The sequence below is a fragment of the Pyxicephalus adspersus genome, chromosome 1 (assembly GCF_032062135.1).
Source record: "Pyxicephalus adspersus chromosome 1, UCB_Pads_2.0, whole genome shotgun sequence".
In the NCBI taxonomy this organism is placed as follows: Eukaryota; Metazoa; Chordata; class Amphibia; order Anura; family Pyxicephalidae; genus Pyxicephalus; species Pyxicephalus adspersus.
In genome coordinates, this window is record NC_092858.1 from 17,104,200 (window position 1) to 17,118,809 (window position 14,610).

Consider the following 14,610-nt stretch of genomic DNA (forward strand, 5'->3'; position numbering starts at 1 on the left):
AAATATAGCCTAAATATTTACGGACTGGTGAGCTCCATTAGATTACATTTCAGTTCTTAGATTTAAACAAATAAAAATTAAAAGTGTCCTATCATTTCACTAAAATTATTCACACACATACTCTAGTTCTTAGTGGTATGCACGATTATTCTCTCTAACTCTTCCTAGATTTGTACTTTTATATCGAGTTGCTCTTGTTATCTTTGTACTTAATGGTTACAGATAATTTGTAACCTTTGTAATAATAACCTTCATAAGTTTAAAGCTGATCTCAATGTTTGATCCATAAATAGGTTTCCTTGTTCTTTAGTGGTGATTTGTAATTTTAGCTTCAAGGACTCGGCCAAGATGAGAAGTAAAACCAAATTATCTTGTGGTGTCACTCTGCCCTGATACCGGTAACCACAGCAACGTCTGGTGGAAGATAATGCTTAGGTATGGAGTCTAGTCACATGCTGGCAATGATCTGACCATGCATCTCCATACAAACCTTTCTATACCATGCCCTCAGCAGAGAAAGCGTTCTGCTCACATGTTCCTCTGCTTGGCCACACTGGGCCCTTTAGCTGCTGCTCATGAGGAAGTGTAGCTACGTGCACGACATTGTACAAGACTTTATGCACACTATACGCATGTACGGAAAAGAGCATGCACAAATGAATAAGCATGCATGTGCTCAATGAACGTTTTTTGAGGGCTACCTAAAACATGGTCAAGCCTCTTTGTGTTTCTTGTTTTTTTTCTGCCTTGACCTCGGCCTGTCCTAACTTTGATTCTCGTTTGCCCCCGGCCCTGCCCTTTGACCATTTTGACCACGATTCTTGCCAGCCACTTGTCCCAAACTTGGACTTTTCTGACCTTGATTCTTGCTTGCTGCCGGCCCGACCTTGGCCTTTCAACCACCCTGCTTGTTGTCAGCTGTCTGCTATAACCTTGGCCTGTTGGCTTCCTGACTTCTACCAAGCCCCAGCCTGCCTTGTACACCAAAGTTATCTGATTCCACTTGTTTATGGTAAGGAGAGCCTGGGGACCGGGACCTGGTGATATCTGTAGCAAAGCTGTCCTGTGGCCAATCGAGTTACTGGACCATCACCTCCTGCTGGGTACCCCAGTGAAGACCAGGAGTCGCTTAAATTCCTCTATTAGGCCCGAAATAACAGAATGGCAGTGTTGTAGGGAGCTTGAATGGTATGTTTGAATGTATGTTTCAGGGCCCTACTTATTTGCCTATTTTGCCCATTTTGTCTAAAACCATCCCTCTACTTGTTTTTATTTTCACTTTCACCAATGTTAGTTAAAAAAAACAGTATACAAAATAGTAAGTATTTAATTTATTCTATGATTTATTGCTAAAAAACTTTATATGTGGGGGTTGAGATGTATGTAACATACATAGATCAGGAGTCAGGTGTATAAACTGTACATAGTGCTGGGGTCAGATGCATTTAAAATACATAAAGCAGAGGCAGGTGTAGTGAAACATAAAAAGTGCAAAGGTTACATGTAAAGCCAAGCTAAACTATTAACACACCATAAGATCAATTTCATCACCACTCATTTATTATTCACACAGCAGGCACAAACACTGTATACAAATAAATACACACATACTTCTCAATTTTCTAAGATTTCTAAGAAAAAGGGACAGCTTTTAGCGAAAAGAATATAAAGAAAAGGCACCCCCACCCACAACAAGTTACATAATAAAATATGCAAATAGTGATTAGTGAAGTTATTTTTTTACTATTACTCTATTATTATATTATTTTGGCATTTTAAGATGTAAATTCAATAACATTGCAGGTTGAATAAAAGGTTTAGGGCCCATTCACATATATGCACTTTATTAGGAAATATGTGCACATGTTCATGTTGCCCATACACATAAAGTAATAACACAATACACACAATAACAGGGCATGATTTAGAGCCACATAAAATGTTTGCAGCTGCTGCCGCCTTGTGGCGCATAGGAATAATGTTACACAAAGGCTGTTCATCCTTTCTCCCAACAAAGCCACAAAAGTGAAATATAACCAATCACAGCTGCAGATGCAGAGCAGCTCAGTCTGGTTTAAATTATTAGGACTTCTGCATAAGAAAAAACATGCAGTTTACATAATTGCATATTTGGTGTAATCCTAGGATACGCAAATTAAAGCTGAGTTTAAGGCTTTAGACCCTCAGTGTTGGAGTTGACATGAGAAGAGGGCACAGGGTACCCAATATTTAGAAGTAGCGGTTATTTTGTTCCAGCCGAACATAGGACACGAGTGGTGGATGATAGCTGGAATGTAAGTGGGTCTGACAAATGCTTTTTCACATTCTCTTAAGTGATAAATACTTGCAATAAGTATAATACAGGGTGAGTCACTGAACTAAGGGCAAATTCATAAAGGAAAATCATGTTAAACACAGATGAATGTAGCTTTAAAGAATGCCCTATCAGGCTTTTAGAAAGATTGAACCAGTGCTGAAGCATGCTTAAAGCAAAATTCACCTTTGGAGTTAAGATCTGTTCTGAAAAGTTTTTTTTAACAACCATTTGAACCATTTCAGATCTCAGGGAACCCCTGATATAATCACTATATCCACATCTCATAGTATATTAGAATTATGGTCACTGGGATTGAATGTCACCCTTACAGATAGCCGAATGGATCATTTGTGTCAGTTAAAGTGTCCTGAGAGTCACATAATTTTTTATAGAACAGGAAAAAAGCATGTTACTGTTTCCTGTCTGCACCCCCTAGGGAGATTTCTCTTCACTATCCTAAAAGCACAACAGGAAATAAAAGGCAATCTCTTTAAAGTTAGCAGTTAGAAGCAGTATGAAGACCTCTTCAAGGAGAATTTCCCTTCACCTTCCTAATTTCCTTCCTTATTGCTTGGATGACAACTCAGTATATTAGGTTTTACCAAATAGTCAATGAACAATGGTCACCCGGGCTATAAAGTGGATAAATGTGTCTATTTGGGACATGGACAGGAGTAGAAACTTGACAAGAGAGCTAATTTATTTTTATTTATTTATTAAAAGTAAGTAAAGTAGTAATTTATTACTTTATCTTATCTTTACACTTTAAATTGCCAGCTACTTTCTGGCTGATAGGAGTAATATCAGAGCGACTCTCGAGAAATAACCAGGATAGATGCTGAAGGAGAGATTCTCTTCTTTTTGATGGCAGGTTAGTGTGGAGTCCAGGGAAAGGTGCTGCCAGCTCAGAAGGGTAACTTTCTTGGTACAAATGGGCTTCTGCCCTTCTTCCTGTGCCATGCAGCCTTCTCTTCTGGACAGGTGGCAGGAAGACTTCTTCCACCACACACATGTAATGACACCAGGGCCAATAGTGGAAAACCTTGGGTCTACTAATACAGGGGCAGGTCGCCATGCACAGTTGCCTTTAACCCCAGAGTCCTGGCTACTATGGCTTCCACAGCAAGGTAGATTCTCCTAAAACAAGCCCAGGAAGTCATTTAGGCCTCCAAATGTGGGTAAGTGCCCAGAACTGAGGGTACTGAAGAGTAAATGTGTGCTTTGGGGGAATGATGGTGGAAGAAGTTTTTTTTGAGGGAAAGAAGACATGTATTTTTGAAGGCTAAAGGGGGACATATATATGTTAGAGGGGTTCAGAAGGATATATGTGCTTGGGAGAAGGGGGTGTACTGTGGTTGGAGGGTTAAGGAGAACATTTGTGCTGTGATGAATACAGGTGGACATGTATGCTTGATGGAGAATATGTGTTCTGGGAGGGGTCCTGGGAGGTGTAGAGGAGATCATGTGTGCTTGGCAGGGAGGTTTTGTTAAGGAGGACCTGTGTTCTGGGACGACTAATATGCTTGAAAGAAGGTTGGTAGGGAGAATCTGTGTAATGGGGAGGTCAGTAGGAAAGGCAACATTTTACCGCCCTGCCTCTAATGACCAACAGCCAATGGGAACCTTTGCTAATATTTCCATCAGATACCCATCTCCCAGCTGGGTAGTAAGAACCTATTTCCATTTCATTGTGGTTGGTAAGGCCAGCACCACTCCTGATAGCCACCATTAACAAAGTGTTTGGCCAGTCAAACAACTGGTTGGGAGCCGGCATCATTAAGGCAACCCTTTTCCCGTTCATTGTTCCTAAACTTTTTTTATTAGTTTGTGAAGTGCTGACCACCCAAAGCTCGAGAAGCTGACCACCGACACCAAAATCAAAGTTACAATGTTCTGTATGATCTCTGCAATTATATTACACTTTTTTCGTTTTATACTGAATAATTAATCACTAACTAAATACATTTTTAAAACGTTTTTTTTTATCAGGGGCAGACTGCTCATTTTTGTTTGCACATAAAAATTTTACAGTGATCAGATTTGATTTCACAAGGTCCAGTTTGTTTTCCATATTATTTCATTATGACTATTCGCCATTAAGTGATCTTCGTATGATTAAAGCGTCTGAACGCATGCTTTAAATATTCTCAATTGAATCATTTTCCTCATTTTTATTGCAGAAATAAAGATAACATTTATGTCTGGTTATTAGGAGACCTGTTACATTTCAGCTGAATTCCCAGCAATGCCCTGCAATTTACAGAACAGATGCAGAAACAGGTCGCCAATTTGTTTCCATATGCAAAACTTCACAACAGCCCTTCATAAAACTATAAAAAATAAAATAAAATGTGTTACTGTTAAAATATTAGTATAAAAGTAAAAGGTATTGTTTAGGGTATCCTATTTACAATGCCTCTCAAATTGTTGGATTGTTGTTCAATGCATATATAAAACATATATAATGTATATAAAAAAGGAAAAAATAATTAATAGTTACAAAATATAAATGTACGTACACATTGAAAAAAACAGGAAAAATTAAATAAGGAGAGAAGGGAAAGAAGGAGGGAATTATGGTTGATTAAGGTAAACTATAGGTTAATAAGATGTTAAATAGGAACACATTATACACACACACATATATACATTTATATAATATAATATTAAAAAATAATTTTAATAAGTAAAAATAATGTTACTTGCTTCTGAGCTGGGTTTATTAACTCTGTCCTGTAGGTATGTTTGTGACAGCAATGGCTGTAATAGCTTCTGTATAACTGGAAAAAAAGTTGGGTCACAATGCGGGATGGACCACAGGATGCCCACACACGCACCTTGTAGGAGTTGCCATCACTGACCTGCGTTCATCTTGATCTGCTTGCTGACCAGGGCTTCATGTAAACCCGATCGGCCTGCTTCTTCCGGACCCTGGCCTGAACTTTATGTTCCTGCTTCCATATGTGTACCTGTTGCACTTACCTGTTACTGTATGGCCCTCTTTGAGAAAAGGAAAATATGTTATCCAATATTACCTTCTGGCAAACCAAATTATTTTGACATGAAAAATTTGAACTTGCTGAAAAAAAGATTTTTTCATTTTGTAGATGTGTGTACACATTGGATAGAATTAAAGTATAAAAAAAGAAGAAAAAACAAAAAATTGCAACAAATCATAGTGTTAACAATATAAAAACCTTTTCTTGAAATAAATGTGTTGCTAATAAGGTATATTGTTTTGTAAAATGAAAATTCTATTATATAAGATTTTATATTAGTTGATGGCTGTGACCACATTGTGAAAATGATTTCCATAAAACATTGTCATGTGGTCAGCGGGTTATAACATTTCACAATGCTCAGCTCTTCTTCCTACAGGCTGGTATAAAATCGTATTAAACCAATAGAATGTCCAGGACAGCTTTATGGTTTATCAGACAGTTCTATTTACAACTGAATATTGAAGAAAGATGAATGAGTAATGCTCACCATACCCAGCAATATGTTTTTTGCAAGTTTACCAGCTAATTAATGTAACTGAGGTTAAAAAAACTAAAACTAGTGCAATGCTATTTGGAGGGATTCTTTTAGCAAATCTAAGTTGCGTATTTTGTAATTACATATTTTGTAACCTGGGAAATGGTTGCAACCATCAAGCATGTTAGGCAGATTGTTGTGCCTGAAAATGGATGGAAACAAAACAAGTGTATCAATCATTTTTTTAATTCACATGGATATCTAAAATGTTCTGCCACATGCGTTCCTAAAGGCCATGAAGTCCTCCTTAGGCATCAGGTGCTAAACGCTATAGAAAGAGAATGAACAGAGAAATATGGAACAAATGTTGCTTTCCTGGGTTTAAAATTTAGCATTCGTTCTTATATTTGCCTAAAGTAAACCTTTTTATAAGAGACATATGGGAGCTGCACAGCAGACTCCTGCAAATGTCAATTATATGGTTACTGCATTTACATTCTGGATTCAATGCCTTTTAAGTTACTGACATTGAACATGCATACAAATCAGGAAACTGAGACATTCACTAGACTTCCCAATGCAGTTCTGTGCAGTGAGGGATTTAAAGCATTTAATGCAAAAAAAAAAAAACATTGTAGCCAAGCATCCAAGCATCCCCAGAATGAGAATTCAACATTTCCAGGCTTTCCATGTCTTACAGTCTTTCTTCAACTACCAGGCGAGTCACTGATTTGAAACAAACAGATGTCAATCAGAAGTAAGTAGTCATGGATAAGAAAGGTATCCCTAGTTTTATAACTTCAAGTTTAAAGCATACCTAAAGTAAGAATTGTTACTTTATTTAAAATGGTAGACAACTCTTTTATTGAAAGTAAAAATTCTGTTAGTTTGTGTTGTTTTAAGGGGAACACCGTTTTATTTTTTTTTTAAAAAAAGGGTGAAGCACTGCCTCCTTAATTCTCGATCGGCTAAGTGATCAAGAATGAATGGGAGCACAAAGCTTCCCGGGATACCTACGTCACACATTCAGGGAGGCTCTTGGCTGCTCCTTCTTTGCATGCCCAAGCATCTCGGCAATGTGCAGAAGGAACCTTTTCATCCATAGGGAAAAAATTGCTGAATCTCACGCGTGCGCAATGAGATCGGCAAGTCTTTCCCCAATCTACTTCACCCAATCTCGAGCCTGCAGTGTGAGATCGGGGGATGTAGGAAGAAGGATGCAGAAGAAGAGAGGAGAAGATATCGGCACCTGGTGCTCCCTCTGCCCCGGGGCAAAGACAGATACCGCGACATCACAGGACCCGATGGAAACCACTTCCCAACGGATACACTGATCCATGGGATTGAAGGTAAGTGTGATTTTATTGTTTTAGGTGAGTTTTGGGTTTACTTCCCCTTTAAATCAACAATTTCACACTCAACCTCAATTTCACACTTATCATCTTCCCTCCTTTAAATTTCCAATGTCCCCCTGACATATATCTAACTGTTAACAACCCTGTTATTCGGCCCTCCCCTCAGGCATGTTGTCTTGGCATCACCTTTGACTCTGCCCTCTCATTTACCCCCCATATTCATAACATCTCCAAAATCCGCCCCTACCTGTCCCCTGAGACCACCAAACTCCTTGTACATGCTCTTATCATCTCACATCTGGACTACTGTAACATCCTCCTCTGTGGTATTCCACTAACCCGACTCTCTCCTCTACAATCTATTATGAATGCTGCAGCCAGACTTATCCATCCTTCCCACCCATCCTTCCCATCCTTGCTCTTCCACTGCATCTCTTTGTAGATCTCTAAACTGGCTTCCATTTCACCAAATTTAAGCTGCTGTGCTTTGCCTTCAAATCCCCCCACAGTTCTTGTTCCACTTACTGCCCTGACCTGGTAAAAAAAATACTCCCCCCCCCCAGCCGTTCTCCCTGCTCCTCCAATGACCTACAACTGACTTCCTCACTCATAACCTCATCACACGCATGGCAACAAGACTTCTCTAGAGCTGCCCCAACTCTCTGGAATGGTCTTCCTTGTCCTATTCGGCTTGCTCCTACTTTCTGCTTATTTAAAAGAGCGCTCAAAACCCATTTTTTTAAACTTGCCCACTCATCTTCTTCTGTCTTTTGAAACCGTCACTACTTCCCCCCACTACATATTTCCCCTCCTATTGTGTGTCAATTCCCCCACCTCCTAGATAGTAAGCTCTTCGGGGCAGGGTCCTCTCCTCCTGTGTCACTGTCTGTATTCGTCTGTCATTTGCAACCCATATTTAATGTATAGCACTGTGTAATATGTTGGCGCTAAATAAATCCTGTTTATTATTATTATTAATAATAATAATAATAATAATTTCAACTGTTAAGAAAAAAGTAGGATATGCATACAAGCAGTTTGTTCTTTAACCACTAGATGGGGATCTGTCACACCATTTTATTTCAAACTAATGCTACTTTAGTGCATCAAGCACAGCTGAACTAATGGCAAATAACCCCAATAGAACTAAAAGAACCAAAAATAAAAGCAAACTAAACGCATTAAAAAATAACATATATGGTGTGTGACAGTTTTTTTTGTGTCTTCTCTGTAACATATTTGTATTATCATTGGATCTGTAATTTATATTATATTTATTTGTTTTTAGAAAGAGCTATTCAGCAAAGATAACAGAAGGCTAGGACAAACCATTTAACACTGACAGGGGTGCTTACAACGATCAGCTTTTAGTAATTTAATTAAATAGTATTGCCAAAAAATATTGAAAAAATAAAAAGACTGATGTTGCAATTATAAAAAAGTGTTCCCACGAGTCATGCTAAACTCTATTTATGTATGTAAAGTCCATCTAAATCTACTAATCCATCCTACATCCCCCTAAACACAGGTGCTGCTATCCAAGGGTGGAAACATTCCTCCTCCATAGATACAGTGCAGTAAGTGTAGCCACCCTAGGACAGGAGGGAAAATAATGCAGCCAGCACATCTCAGGAATAGTGAGCTGCAATATATTACATTTATTTATTGATATGCTTTAAATTGGATTGTAAAACCATTACCTTACACTATCATAGAAGTCAAATCTCCCAACTATTCTGCTTTTTTTTTTGTTCATAATTATTATGGTTCAAGAACAGACCTATCTAATGTGACATTCCAGCTTTGTTTCAGATAATGTGTAAATTGATTTAAAATTGTTTTGTTTGTGGCTTGGAATACCATAATTTGCATTTACTGCTGATATATGAACTCTTACACTTCACTTAAAACAGATGCATATATGAGGAGTGATCGGAGGCAGGTCTTATAATAACACAGTGCTTCTTTTATTCATTGTAGCCAAGTCTGAGGGGAAATGTGCTGTTTAATAAAACACTGAGCTGCAACAATAGCTAACAATATAGAACATACAGTATATATAGGGTGTCCCAAAAGTATCATTCGGAGAGACTTAAGGCCATCAGCATATGACAACTTAGGCTTTGCAGTTTTTTAAAGCGCATCATTCCCTTAACCATGTCTCGCCAATTGACATTAGAGCAGCGTTGCAAAATTGCCACTTAGCAAGAAGTCTTTTCAGTCCCTGACTGCAGTTCAGTTCAAGTTTGAGAAGCTTTATGTCCGTCACACTGCTTCAAAGCATGACACCATTCACGTTATCCATGGCAAGTTTCTGCAAAGAGGGTTTGTTCTTGACAAACCACGCAGAGGAAGGCCTGTTACTACCACCAACAATGAAAACACTGAACTCCTGGAGCAGGCGTTCACCCAAAGCCAGGGGGAGTCCATCCAGAAGGCTGCACTGGAACTCAGCATCAACAAAAGCTAGATGCAGCAGATGCAGAGAGTGATAAAACTCTACCCCTACCGACTTCAGGATGTTCAAAAATTTCAAGCAGAAGATTATGATGCTCATAAAGAAATGTGTAAATCATTCCTACACCATTACCAAAACCCTTAGCTCTTGGAAAACTTATGGTTTAGTGATCCTTACCCTGGTCGGGTTAACTGACACAACTGTCGAATTTGTGGAAAATCAAACCCAGCAGAAATTCTCGAGCATGAATGAGACTCTCCACCACCAAGCTGATGGTTTGGTTTGCAATGTCTAGCACTGGGGGGCTATATCAAAAGCAAGGTGTATGCCACTAGGCCCCGTAACCTGTCGCAGCTTGAGAAAGGAATCCACATGGCCTGCAACAAGGTCAGGGAAGAGAAGCTGCAAAACATTGAAGAGGCCTGCGTCTGTAAGTGGCTGAAGTCTTCAAGACATTTGAACGTGATGGAAAGCCTAGCAAGTAAAACTGCAAGACTCCTTTGTTGATGCAAAAAATATGAATAAACTCAGTTTCTTGTGTCATTTTTAGGAATTCATTAAAAGTGTATAGTGACTTTTGGGACATCCTGTATATAAAAATTCACTAAATTTACATTCAGCTGTATTTAATGCATGGTAGTTTTTTTATGACTTAGAATCCTATAAGTTGCCCTTACCAGTGATATATATACTCCTACACTTCATTTAAGAGAGATGCATATATGAGGAATGGTCGGAAGCACGTTTTATAACACAGTGCTTCTACTGATCAGCAGACAAGGCAAATGAATGCATTTACAATATAATACCCAATCAGTCCCAACTCATCGTCTGTCTATGAGAATTAAAGATTGGATCTTTCTGGGGACAATCCTATTTGTTTTGCACACAGAACATCAATAATAATACCAACATGAAAAATAACTCACAATTAGCCATTCATTGATGGCCTTTTCATATCACGCGACCATTTTTGGTTTATTCATAAAGCTTTATTAACTCAAAGTTTTTTTTACAAATAAAAATACAGCTTTGTTTCTGTACACCGAGTTCCTATGTATAAGAGAAATCATCCATAAAATGTACTCTGTATACTTTTTTTTGCAGGCTGCAGCTTTGTACAATGATTAGAAATCATAACTTAAATATGGCTTTGTTTAGATAAATCGATATGTTTTTTAATGTGGACCACTAAATAGTTTTCAGTATTACACAATGACCGATGTTGTCTGTTAATGGAATATTATCACTTACATCATATTTGTTATTAGGTTTTATATAACTAGTGGTCGACCATCAATGTATTCAGTGTATCTGATATATTCATGTATGCAGTAAAATGATCGTAGACTGGGCAGTGAATTGCTGGGGAGATGTTTATGTTTAATATTAGTATACCAGGGTATGTTTATCAATGTGTCTGATAGAAGAACTATTGTCCATTGCAACTAAGCATATTCAATATTGCAGTAGAAAATTACTATGGAACAATGGAAAGAACATTGGTTGGCAATGGAGCAACATAGACATTAAAGTAGCTCTACTGGATACTGTTCTTTTTCAACCTTACCCAAAAAGGATGTCCAGTAATATACTGCTTTAACACTTTTCAAGAGAGCCAAGGGCTGCGTGTAATCTGAGCCCGTATCGGAAATCATGCTGTCCATACATGTACCCATATTTTTATTCTTCAATGAAGCAATTGCTTCAATAATTTTATTGGGTATGGCAAATTTTTTATGTTTTTCAAAAACCCCATAAGTGTATGGCTGCAATTATTAACTGCATTATAGATATCTAATCAGTGCCTATGATACCATTTCCCCCAATATCCATCATATCTAACTACAGATCATGTCAGATAAGGGCTGAACTTCACACAGTCATTTGTTCTCCTATGGAAATCAATAAGGAGAAGGCTCTATGGTAGTGTTTCTCAACCTTTTTAACATAGGTGAACCCTTGAAATAACTCCAGGTCTTTAGGGAACCCCTGCTGTAGTTACTATATCCACAATTCACAGTACATTAGTGGTCAGTGGAAAGAATGCCACTTACATTGATGACTGTTGGGAAGAATGTCATCCCTACAAATAGCCAAAAAAGATCATTGGTGTCAGGTTAGGCAAGTTTGAAAAAATGGGTTTTGAGTGCACCCTTCCTAAATCTCCTGGAGAATTCACACTCCACCTTCTCTTCTAGTGTTGGATTCTGCATAATGGAATACCGATGACTAAAAGATGTCCAGCTAAAGACCAAGGACCTGTAAAATTTGTCATGAAAGGTTGGTAGACCTAATAAATGAACATCTTATCACTAAAGTCTTTTAAGAAACATAAGAAACCATTAGCTGGTTTTACTCATCATCCAACAAAAACAAAACTTGTGAACTATATGTTTAATGTAATAAATATAGAAATAAATTAGACTGCTCTGTACTTACCTGATATCTTGAAGGTGTTTGTGTTATGTTGTTTAGGTTGCCATCTTCTGAACTTCTAATACTGGAGTGCTTGCTCTGTCCCAACTGAACACAAAATAAATTAATACGTTATAGGTTTTTAGTAAGGATAAAAGATTTCACAGTATCCATAGACATGATATAACAATAGTCATGTAGGGCCATGGTGGATGACAGTCTCAGGTTATTGGGTGCAGTCATTGCTATTTGTCATTGTCTCCCTGAAGTCTTGTAACGAGACAGCAAATACAGAAGAAGAATACATTGTATTTTTTTTACTCCATCAACCCACATCAGCCAGCAATCATTTCCTCTACTCTCCAGCCTGGCCAAGTATACATCATCAAATACATTGCAGAACCAGCGGCTATGACATCTGGATGGCATATGGCCAATGGTCCTTAATTGTACATGATGATGTTGGTGACAGCGGCATTGCCCATTATGAAAAGCCAATTCAGGTGACCGGTCATCACTGCTGCAACTGGTGAGAAGGAAGAACTGTGGATCAGGGTAAGTATTTCTCTGCATTAGATCATCACCTAGACAAATTAGTTTTATAATATTCATCAGTAAATAAGGGAAAAGGGCAATTTTAATCATTTTTTACAGAGTTAGATGTACCTTTGTTATTTATTTATTATACTTTGTTGCATAATAATTTTAGTATTCTCCTTTCAAACTGTCATACCTGAAACAATTGTCTCTATTGGAAGATTTCTCCTCTATTGCTATTCAATCTTATTGACACACTTGGACAAAGACAGAGGGTAAATGACCCTACCGAAGTCCCAGGCATCAATAAAAACCCTAGGAGGGGTTTTTATCCTGCAGTATTCTAATAAAATTTAAACAGGCACTATGGGATATAGTAATAAAATTAGATATAATATAAATATTGGATACATATATTAATATATATATACAGTAAAATGTCCACAGAAAGTAAAAGCCATGATGTTTAAGAAAATGACCAGGTATTTGAATTACCAGTCAGTTAGTCTATGGAAATTATTCTCCATGCAATACACATAAGGCCCAAATCAATGAGTAATGACAATCCCTCCGCTCATTATATAACATACTGCTTCTTCATCTCAGACAGACACAGGGTGAAAGATTCAGCCTTTCAGTATCCAGGCGAGAGCAAGTAATTTCTGCCCTCTAAATCATTTCACACCTAAGACTTATGTATTCCCAGCCAACCATGAAATCACCAGGTTCTCTTCTGCAATAATCAAATATTTTCTTCTCATAGACCCCAGCCATATTTTAGTTTTCTGAAATGTAAGTACTCTCACACCAGTAGGTGGCAGTCGGAGAATATTTTTTTTTTTTTTATGAATAAGTAACATTTATTTTGATATAATTGCATTCTGAGTTTGTTGGCAGTCTGCATCTGTCTTCAAAATAGCATTGCACATGAATATTGACTTGTATCTCTTGTCTGTTTGAACGTAGAAAAAAAAAATGAACATTAATTACTGCCTGTAGTGAATCTCTCTGAAATTCAAGATGTGGAATTATTTAAAAGGTCAATACTACAAAGAGAAAAAGAAAAAAAGTGGGGTTGTTGTAGGGTCAACCTAGTAGTTTTAACACAGGCTCAACCTAGCTCCCAATCACTCGTATTGAACTGAAGGGAAGAAGTTGGGATTTCTTTCATGTTTCAATGTGGTTGTGGTGGATTGCAGTTGGGTTATTAGAAGTCGCTTCTGGCGTTCAGAGGCTTTTCTTCCTCTGGAGGAAGAACCGGACTTCAACCACACTCAATCACAATTCAACCAGTTGTTAAACTCTGTGGTTGGCGGCATAGTAGTTGAGGAGGGGTGGAAGTTAGCTTAGTCAATAGGAAAAGAAGAAAAGTTAGGCTTTCATGTTGCTCACTGAATGGTTTACTTGCAAATAATACCCAATCACTTCAAGGAAATCAGGATTTTTCCTGCATATGAATGAGTGAAATCAGCAGAGTCTCATCTAATTTATTAAGCTAAGTTAAATATCCTTTGCAAGGAGATAATTCTCTTTGCTATGTAAACAGCCTTTATAACATTAATAAACCATCCATAATGCCTTGAAAATTCAATTTGCAAAGAATATCCAATCACATGCATGTATAAAATATAATAAAAATATACAAACTATGATTTCTGTTTGCATAGGGTTGGAGATTGGAAGTGACCTCATTCACTAAGCAAAGGGATTTACCCCTTAGTGATAACTCATTTTGCTAAATGTATAATTAAAAGCAGTAAATTACATCCATTTCCCCCAATATGGAGTAAAAAAAGTCCCACTTCCTATCTGGGAATTGCCATTAAGTGTTTAAGGAATTTAGACACTGGATGATTTTTATGGTATATCTGTATGTATTAACCCCATATCAATATCAGGCTACAAGATTGCTGCAAAGGTAAGCTGATGCACTTTTACATAGAATTTCCCCATGCCGCAGAGATTTGTATAAAGCCCAGTAATCTTGTGGGCTCTGCTCCCAATAATGCACATAACACAAGCATTTTAGTGGCTCATGTTGTATTAAG

General features: G+C 37.7%; 1 protein-coding gene across 1 annotated transcript in view; it reads right to left on the reverse strand.

The window, feature by feature from the left end:
- Positions 1 to 11,791: 11,791 nt before the first annotated feature.
- TRPC6 (transient receptor potential cation channel subfamily C member 6) overlaps positions 11,792 to 14,610 on the reverse strand; it is a 98,958-nt gene continuing 96,139 nt past the window's right edge. The window contains exon 10 of the mRNA XM_072402898.1: positions 11,792 to 12,133. Coding sequence (XP_072258999.1) covers positions 12,005 to 12,133 — 129 coding nt within the window. The 3' untranslated portion in view covers positions 11,792 to 12,004. The remainder of the gene's footprint in view (positions 12,134 to 14,610) is intronic.